This window comes from Arachis stenosperma, chromosome 5 (genome assembly GCF_014773155.1).
Source record: "Arachis stenosperma cultivar V10309 chromosome 5, arast.V10309.gnm1.PFL2, whole genome shotgun sequence".
Taxonomy (NCBI): Eukaryota; Viridiplantae; Streptophyta; class Magnoliopsida; order Fabales; family Fabaceae; genus Arachis; species Arachis stenosperma.
The window spans coordinates 41,409,627-41,419,476 of record NC_080381.1 but is presented as its reverse complement, the minus strand read 5'-3'; the positions used below and the strand labels follow the sequence as shown (position 1 = coordinate 41,419,476).

The following is a 9,850-nucleotide window of genomic DNA, read 5'->3' as shown; positions in this document are numbered from 1 at the left end:
ACAATTTAGAGTAGAAGTAAGTTGTTTTCCATGGCCTGCTGTCTTCGATCAATAGATTGTAGTAATTCATCATTAGAAGATGAAGATGGATAAGTGATCTGAAAGGTCTGCTGAGATGCCTGAGGCTGCCTTAGATGAGGTACTCTGTAGGCCTGATTCTGATTCTGCTGCCTGAAGTTGTTATTGTTATTCCACCTCTGGTTTCCATTGTTATCTCTGCCTCCTCTGTTATGATTGTCCCTCCAACCATGGTTAGAATTATCTCTCCGACCTTGGTTGGAGTTATCCTGCCATTCATGGTTGTAGCTGCCACCTTGATTGTACCCTTGATTGGAGCGGTCATAGAAGTTATGAGTGGCTGCCACAGGGTTGTCTTCCTGTTGGAGTTGCGGACATTCATCAGTATAATGACTGTAATCGGCAAAGATCCCGCATACTCTTTGGGGAACCAACTGTTGGCTTTGCTGTGGTGGAGAAGGCTGAGCTTGCTGAGCTTGTTGTTGACTCAATTGCATCTGCTTCAGTAAGTTGGTCATTTTACATAAGCTCTGAGTTAGAGCAGCAGTCTCTTTGCTAGAGGATACCTCTGCAATAGCTTTTGATCGACTTTATTTCTGCCTGTGATTCCTAGTAGATTCAGCTAAGTCGCTAATCAATTGCCATGCCTCATCAGTAGTCTTGTACTTTTTCATAGACCCATTGCTAGCACCTTCCAATGTGGTCTTATCTTGAGATTTCATGCCCTGTGTAAAGTAGCCGAGCAATACTATCTTGTCAATCATATGGTGAGGACATGCTTCCAGAAGATTATTAAAGCGCTCCCAATATTCGTAGAGAGTCTCAGATTCGTCCTGAACGATCATGGAAATGTCTTTCCTCAGTTTATCGGTAACCTCAGCTAGAAAGAATTTCTCCAAAAATTCTCTTCTAAGCGTATCCCAGTTAGAAACAGTTGCTCTGGGTTGAGTGTAGTACCACTCTCTTGCCTTTCCCTCAAGAGAGAATGGGAAGGCTTTTAACAGAATAGAAATTTCATCAGTACCATCATGCTTAACAGTAGAACAAGCTGTCTGAAAATCCCTAAGGTGCTTGATAGGCTCTTCAGCAGGTAAGCCATAAAACTTGGGCATCAAGTTGAGTAGTACAGTCTTTATTTCAAAATCCACAGCCACCACTAGGTGGTGCGCCTGATACGGCTGCAGTGTAAAATCAGGGGCTCCAGCCTCCTGGATAGTGACTTTCCTAGGTGCTGCCATGTCACCTACACGTAGATCAACTGAATCAGTAGAAAGGGAGCTTGTTTCTTCCTTAAATGACGTTTTAGATTCGTCCTCGGAGAGGACTAACCGACGCTGAGTTTGCCTTATACGTGAAATAGTTCTTTCAATCTCAGGGTCAAATATTGGCAAGCTTTGATCAGGAAGTGAACGCGTCATTCAATGAAAGAAACATGCAGCTCATAGTAGCAAAATAAAAAGAAAAATGCAATTAAATAAATCCCAATCAATAAATTAGCACACTATTGCAACTTTCCCGGCAACGGCGCCAAAAATTGATGTGGGCAAAAATTGGCAGATTAAGAATTAATTAGAAAAATGGCGTTGCAAGTACAGTTCTTAACCGGCAAAAAATCCACTTATCAATTTAGAAAAGAGTTGTCACAAAGTTTAGAAATAAAATACTGGGAGTATGAGTCCTAGGTCGTCTCCCAACGAGTTGCAGGAAAATGTGCTATTTTATCAATCAGAGATTTTCCAAATGGGTTTTGAGTTTGATGAACAGAAAATTAAATTACAGAATTTATACGATTTAAATAAAAATCTTGACCGGGAGAAGAATAATTAGAAGTTCTATCCTTGTTGGAATTTTGTCAAGATCAATTAATAATTAGTCATTATTTTCATTTAGTTAACCCTCAACGAATGAAGGAAAGTCAAATTAAAAGTCAACTTCTATTCACAAGTCCTAATCCTCTCCTTTGGGAAGGATTAGAGTTAGTGAATAACAAGCCAACCAACAATGAACCAATTACAATTGAACTCTTGAGTATTCCAACTCAAGATTCTCCTTTTAATCAACTCCCAATTAAGTTGGGGTACTACTCCATCATCATAAATATAGACTTCACAAAATTAATGGGGAAAATAAAAAGAGACATAATAAACAATAATCAAAGAGATTAAGTAAAAGTAAAAATAGTCTTGTATTAATGAATTCTGAAAATAATTCAATATCAACTCTGGACAAATTAAGAATATGGAAGAGTAAATGAAAAGTAAATAACAAACTATAATGACCAGTTCCGGAGGTAGATTCTTCTCAAAAGCCAAAGCCAAAAATCCTCAAATCCTAAATTATGAATGTAGAAAGAGAAACCTAGGGGAGGAGTAAAATCCGATCTAAAACTAGAAATTATGCAGAATGAATTCTTCCTCTTGTCTTTGCATGTTCCCTGGCTCTAATCTATTTTTCTGGGCTGAAAACTGGGTTGAAACGCGGCCCAGAATCTATGACAGCGACTTCTGTAATTCTGCAGATCGCGCACGTCACGCAACCGCGTCGTCCACGCGTTCGCGTCACTCAGCGTTTCCCGTGCCACGCGTGCGCGTCGTCCACGCATTCGCGTTGCTTGTGCAGCTTCCAAAACACGCGATCGCGTCAGGCATGCGAGCGCGTCACTGTGATTTCCTCCATTTTGCGCGATCGCGTAAGCCATGCGCCCGCGTCACTTCTCGTTGGTCATCTCTTCAATTCCTTGTGTTCCTTCCATTTTTTGCAAGCTTCCTCTCCATTCCTTACGCCATTCCTGCCCTATGAAGCCTGAAACACTTGACACACAGATTATGGCATCGAATGGTACGAAGGAAAATAAAAATATACAATTAAAAGGTCTTTAGGAAGCAAGTTTTCAATCATAGAATATTTTTAGGAAGGAATTGTAAATACATGCAAATCATATGAATAAGTGGGCGAAAACTTGATAAAACCACACAATTAAACACAATATAAATCATAAAATAGTGGTTTATCAACCTCCCCACACTTAAACATTAGCATGTCCTCATGCTAAGTTGAAGAAGATAAATATGAATGAATAGGGACATGTAAGATTCATGCAATGTAATGCAATATATATATATATATATATATATATATATATATATATATATATATGAATGCAACTATATGATTTAGTCCATATAATTGAAAATAGATAAGTTCTCTAAGAGAAAGCATGGAGCAGATTCCACTAATTCAAATCATGCAGTAAAAGCAAGTAAATTTGTAAGAAGATAGCTCGTGAAAGCAGGGAACACAGGATCGAGCATTAAACCCTTACTGTTGGTGCGTGTGCACTCTATTCTTCTCTAGTATATGGGGTAATCACTCTATCCTTCTCTAATCATGTTTTCAAAATTTTTTTTGTTTTTCACTTAACCAATCAACAACATTTAAAGTATCAATTCAAATAATCATGAGGTCTTTTCACGGTTGTAATGGGGTTAAGATAAGGGTGAGGGTACACATATGGCTAAGTGAGCTTATACATTGAATCTTTAATTAACCTAAGCTCTCACCTAACATACATATAATCTATATAATTTCAACATTCATACTTAGCTACCCAAAATTTCCTTTCCACTTTCCATACTCATGCATCAACCTTTATTTTAATTTTATCACATGTGCATTGATTATCGAACGTTGACTTATCATTGGGGTGATTTTGTCCCCTTATTCACTAAAATAAAGATATTTTTTATTTTTTATTTTTTTATTTTTATATTTTTTTAAGTATAGCTTATCAATGCACATAGATTTGTAATCTTTCTTTTTTGGTTTCATATGAATAGGTACCCAGATTCCCCTTATTTTATCATGACATATTCCCATATTACCCTTTATTCCCACAATTTTCCCATACTCAATTAACACACAAATTCTATCATAAGCTAACCAAAGATTCAATTGGGATTTTCAATTATTTTTCTGCTTAAGACTGGTAATATGGTAATATGTAGAACAAATGGAATTAAAACGGCTCAAAGTGGCTAACAAAGGTAATTAAAAGGGTAGGCTTATTTGGGGTAAGTGAGCTAAACAAGCAATGGCCTCAATCATATGCATGCATATAACACATTAACATTAGACATATAGGATAAAACAAAATTCAGATTACAATTATAAAGAAGTAAACACACGAGAAAAAAATGTTTATGGTTAAATAGTGTAACCATGTATTAAGGCTCAAAGTTTCACTGGTTGTGTGTTCTTTAGCTCAAAAAACCATGTTCCAATTTCAATTTCAAACAAAATTTAACATAAATGTTTTGATTTAAATTAGTAAAATTTTCAAAAAATATGGTCTTAAAAGAAACTTATTATCTTTTCAATCAGGTAGAACATGCATGCAATTAACCTACTACTATGCAATCTATCCTATTCTAAAGAAAAAGAAATTGGTGTTAGGGAAAAGAATTACCTACGAAAGTCAAGTACTGACCGACCTCCCCACACTTAAGGCTTTGCACCGTCCTCAGTGCCATCTGTCAGGAACAAGGGTGTGCTGGTGGCAGTATCTCCATAGTTGGGATCGTCATGGCTCCCTGTGCTGGTAAAGGAAGTGGAGTCCGGAGTGTCTGGGTCCTCTTCAGGTCTGTAGTTGCTTGTGAGTAGCTCCTTGAGGTATTTGAATTGGTACTGGTTGCGGCGCTCTCGTAGCTTCACCTTCTGTTCTAGCTGGTCCAACCTCTCCAGTATTTGATGGAGCAGCTGACTAGTAGAAGGTGGAATCTTTGTAGCATGTTCTGCGGACTGGCTAGTAGTGGCTGTTGGTGGTCTGAAATACTTCCCGTTAGGGACGTACTGATCATCCCGTGGAAGGGTGGCCTTGGTATTCCCAACTCTGTAGGAGACTCCGGTTGCTAAGACAAGGTCTGAGATTAAGGTGGGAAAAGGAAGGTTGCCCGCAATTTTTACGTGTCCCATGGCATTCCTGATGTGTCTCGGTAGATTTAGAGGCTGGTCTGTGAGGATGCACCATAGAAGGACAGCCATGTCTGCAATGAAGGAGGACTCATGAGTGCTCGGAAAGACGTAATGGGACATAATATGTGCGCATACGCGAGCCTCCAAGGTGAGTGCGGAAGCCGATATCCCCTTAGGACGGGAATGATGGTATCCAAAAATCCATCTGCTGCCAGGTTGCGTGATAACTCCGAGAATAGCGTCCCAGTCAAATTTGTACGTTTGGCGCTTGAGTGTGGCTTCTTGAAATGCGTCCAGTCCTTCTGGAGCAGGGGGAAGATCTAAGCTCGCTGAATGGCTTCTTCTGTAATGGGGACTTGCTTCTGACGGACATAAACAGACTGCAGGGTCGGCAGGTGAAAATTGGAGTAGAACTCAACTACCCAAGAAAGATTAACCTGCCATGGCTGTCTCTGTAGGAATCCCCAGTGTCTTTGTGCAAGTCACGGCTCAACAAATTCGGCAATACAAGGCGGAAGGATAAGAAGGTGTTCGTTGTTGTAATTCCGAGCTGCCAGAATGGGGAACATCTGCTCATAGTAGCGATTGGGAAATCGTGCAGTGTCCTTTGTTGGGAAGGCTTTCTCCTTTTCATCGACCTTTATAATCCTTTTAATTCTTTTTGTTGAGGGCTTAACTGCAGTTGAAGATGGCTCTGCCACTAATGCTCTTTTTGTTCCTCTCCTTGCTGTGGATTTGGGAGTAGCTTTCTCCTTGCCTTTCTTGGTGGCCATCGTGAAAGGGAACGAGTAAAGACATGAACATTTCAAGGGTTATAGCAAGGAAAAGAAAGGGAAAGGTGGTAATCAATGCACATGAAGGAATAATGATATTAACACATGGTCATGACTACATGTGAAAAATCAACAACGGAAATTCAGCAAGTGCATGTGATGACAGTTAAATGCAAGGTGTTTATTGGTATGCCGGCAAGGGCATGAGTAGCATAGATCAAGCATTCAATGTCCAAGTTAGATTACCAAGTCTACCAAACTAACAATATGTTTGTAATAACAATTATATAAAAATTAATAATATAGAAGAAGGATTTTATGAAAAGCAAGCATTTAGAGTAGTAGATTAAAAGAAATCCAAAAATAGTGCACAATGCCATATGGGCGTTTTCACAAACACATAGCATGGATGTTAAATAGGGTATGGAAAGTATTAAATTAAACATGCAAGTAACCCTATAAAAATAATATATAACTATTAAACAAGTCCTAAACAATCCACAAGCATCACATAAAAATAATGACCTAAATAAATTTCCAACACCAATAGGAGGAAAAAGAAAGAAAAAGAAAACATGGATAGGGAAAGTAGAAGGAAAAGAAAAAGAAAACATGAAAATAAGAAGAAGAATGAAAAAGTAGGGAGGGAAGAAGAGAAGAAAAACCTTGATAATGGTGGTGAGAAAGAGGGAGTAGAAGGGAGGAAGAAGGGAGAAGGAAGAAGGGGGAAAAGTAGTGTTGGGGTAAGAAAAGATAAGATAATCTGGCAGATTTGAATAAGTTGGGCGGCGCAAGCGACGCGGACGCGTGGATCACGCGGTCGCGCGGATAGCCCTTGAATGAGGTGACACGGATGCGCGGTCACGCGGACGCGTGGCATGATTTGCGCTAGAGGCGTGAGGGCAGCTTCCCGCTTGCACAACTCTCTGTGTGAAACATGTTTTGCCAAATTTCAGGGTGATGCGGTCGCGTGGTTGACGCGATCGCGTGGATGGCCAAATTATGAAAACGGCGCGGTTGCATGGGGAACGCGTCCGCACGGCAGGGCTTGTGCGGTTAGCACAGGTTCAGCCCAGCTCCAGCGTAACTGATAAACCACTATTTTATGGTTTATCTTGTGCTCAATTGAGTGGTTTTTATCAACTCTTTACCCACTTATTCATACAATTCGCATGTTTTACATTTTCCTTCCTGATTTTGTGCTATGATTGAAAACATGCTTCTTTGATCTTTTATTTGCTTATTATTAATCCTCTCTTATTACCATTAGATGCCTTGATATGTGTATTAAGTGATTTCAGGGATTACAGGGCAAGAATGGCTTAGAGGATGGAAAGGAAGCATGCAAAAGTGGAAGGAATACAAGAAGTTGAAGAAACTGCAAAGCTGTCAGCTTGACCCTCTCGCACTAAAATGACCATAACTTGAGCTACAGAGGTCCAAATGACGCTATTCTACTTGTTGGAAAGCTAACGTCCGAGGCTTCAATTTGATATATAATTTCTCATAGTGGCCGTACAGATAGGCGACGCGAACGCATCATTCACACGGATGCGTCGCATCTGCGAAAATCAGCGTGGCAGATTTCGCAAACAGCGAATCCTGGGCTATTTCCGGCCCAGTTTCAAGCCTAGAAAACACAGATTAAAGGCTGCAAAGTGGAGGAATGAAGGAGACTTCAGATGCTCTCATAATTCATAATTTTAGTTTTAGATGTAGTTTTTAGAGAGAGAGTTTCTCTCCTCTCTCTTAGGATTAGGATTAGGATTCCTCTTAAAGGATTTAGGATTTATTATTATTCCAACTTACAATTTTCTTCTGAATTCTAGGTTTAATATTCCCTTTACTTATTTTCCCAATTTAATTTATGAACTCTTTTATGTTGAATTTGAATTTATGTTTAAACGTAGTTTGATTGCTTTATTTACATGAATGCTTTTAATTCAATTTAGATATTTTCCCTTTTGGCTTTGGTTGATTAATTGGTGACCCTTAAGTTATCAAACTCATTGTTGATTGAAAATTGGAATTCTTCAATAATTGATTCGAGATCCAATAACTCTAACTTTTCCCAAGGAAAGACTGGGACTTGAGGATTCGAATTAATTCATCCACTTGACTTACCTTCATAGTTAGAGGTTAATAAAGTGGGACAAAAATCCAATTCTCATCACAATTGATAAGGATAACTAGGATAGGACTTCCAGTTCTTATACCTTGCCAAGAGATTTTATTATTGTTAATTTATTTTACTTGTCATTTAAATATACCTGTGCCCATTGCCCAAACTTCAAAACCCCGAATTACAATCTTCATAACCAATAATAAGAACATACCTCCTTGCAATTCCTTGAGAAGATGATCCGAGGTTTAAATACTCGGTTATCAATTTTAAAGAGGTTTGTTACTTGTGACAACTAAAAACTTTTGTACGAAGGGATTTCTGTTAGTTTAGAAGCTATATCTACAACGCGAATATTTTTATAAATTCTTTACTAGCAAAAATCCTAACGTCAGTAACTCACTACCATACACCCTTTTACGTCGAGTTGCAGAGCCACGCGTTCGCGTGGTTGATGCGGACGCGTGGGGAGGCCATTTTACAAATGACGCGATTGCGTCATCCACGCGGTCGCGTGGGTCAAATGGAGCTAGGGGCATGCCTCCAGCCACACTCCTACGTAACTCTTTGTTTCTTTTCTTCAATGTTGTGAAGGCACTATGACGCGAGCGCGTCAACGACGCTGGCGCGTCGCATGCCTTAATCCCTTTTTTTTATATGCAATATACAATATGCGGATGAGATGCAAAATATAGGCATTAGTACTGAGAAGAGTTATTGACGAAGGAAATTAAGGAGAGGGGAAGGAACGATCATACCATGGTGGGTTGTCTTCCACCCAGCACTTTGCTTTAACGTCCTTAAGTTGGACGCTCCACTAGCTCAGTCTTCTGCTGTGGGCGGATCTTCCAAGAGGAAGATCTCTAGTTCCTGGTTTTTCGCCATCTTTTCGCCATGGAATAACTTCAAGCGATGTCCATTGACTTTAATAAGTTCAGGGCTTGAAGGATGGCTCAAGTGAAAGACTCCGTATGGTTCTGCCCTCTCTACTCGATAGGGACCATCCCATCTGGATCTCAGTTTGCCTGGAATGAGCCGCATTCTGGAGTTATAAAGGAGGACTAAGTCCCCAGGTTTGAACTTTCTTCTCTTGATGTTCTTGTCATGCACAGCTTTCACCTTCTCTTTATACATCCTGGAGTTTTCATTAGCTTTTAAGCGAAGGTTCTCTAATTCTTGCAGTTGTAACTTCCGTTCAGCTCCGGCTCTCTCATAGTCCATGTTGCATTCCTTTACCGCCCAAAAGGCTTTGTGTTATAACTTAACTGGGAGATGACAGGCCTTTCCATAAACTAAGCGGAAAGGACTCATCCCAATCGGTGTCTTGTATGCTGTCCGATATGCCCAAAGTGCATATTGGAGCCTGGTGCTCAAGTCCTTTCTATGAGGCTTGACTATATTTTGCAGTATGCGCTTTATCTCTCTGTTAGACACCTCTACTTGCCCATTAGTCTGGGGGTGATAGGCTGTTGATACTTTATGAATTATCCCATGCCTCTTTAGTAAACCTGTTAGTCTCTTGTTACAAAAGTGAGTGCCTTGATCGCTCACGATTGCTCGTGGTGATCCAAAGCGACAAATAATATGATTTCTAACAAAGAAAACAATGGTGTTAGCATCATCATTACGGGTAGGAATTGCTTCCACCCATTTAGAAACATAATCTACAGCTAACAGTATATAAAGGTGGCCATTAGAATTTGGAAATGGACCCATGAGGTCAATGCCCCAAACATAAAAAATTTCACAAAAAAGCATAATTTGTTGAGGTATTTCATCCCTCTGGGATATATTACCAAATCTTTGGCATGGAGGACAAGATTTACAAAGGTCAACAGCATCTTTAAAAAGAGTAGGCCACCAGAATCCACAGTCTAAAACTTTTCTAGCAGTTCGTTGAGGGCCAAAATGTCCTCTACTCTCAGATGAGTGGCAGGCCTCTAAAATGGACTAGAATTCTGATTGA

At 39.7% G+C, this 9,850-nt stretch overlaps 1 protein-coding gene across 1 annotated transcript; it reads right to left on the bottom strand.

Moving 5' to 3' along the window:
* Positions 1 to 8,706: 8,706 nt before the first annotated feature.
* LOC130980734 (uncharacterized) lies at positions 8,707 to 9,105 on the bottom strand. Its single transcript, XM_057904384.1, has one exon. The coding sequence runs from the start codon at positions 9,103 to 9,105 to the stop codon at positions 8,707 to 8,709; it is 399 nt and encodes a 132-aa protein (XP_057760367.1).
* Between the last annotated feature and the right edge of the window lie 745 nt (positions 9,106 to 9,850).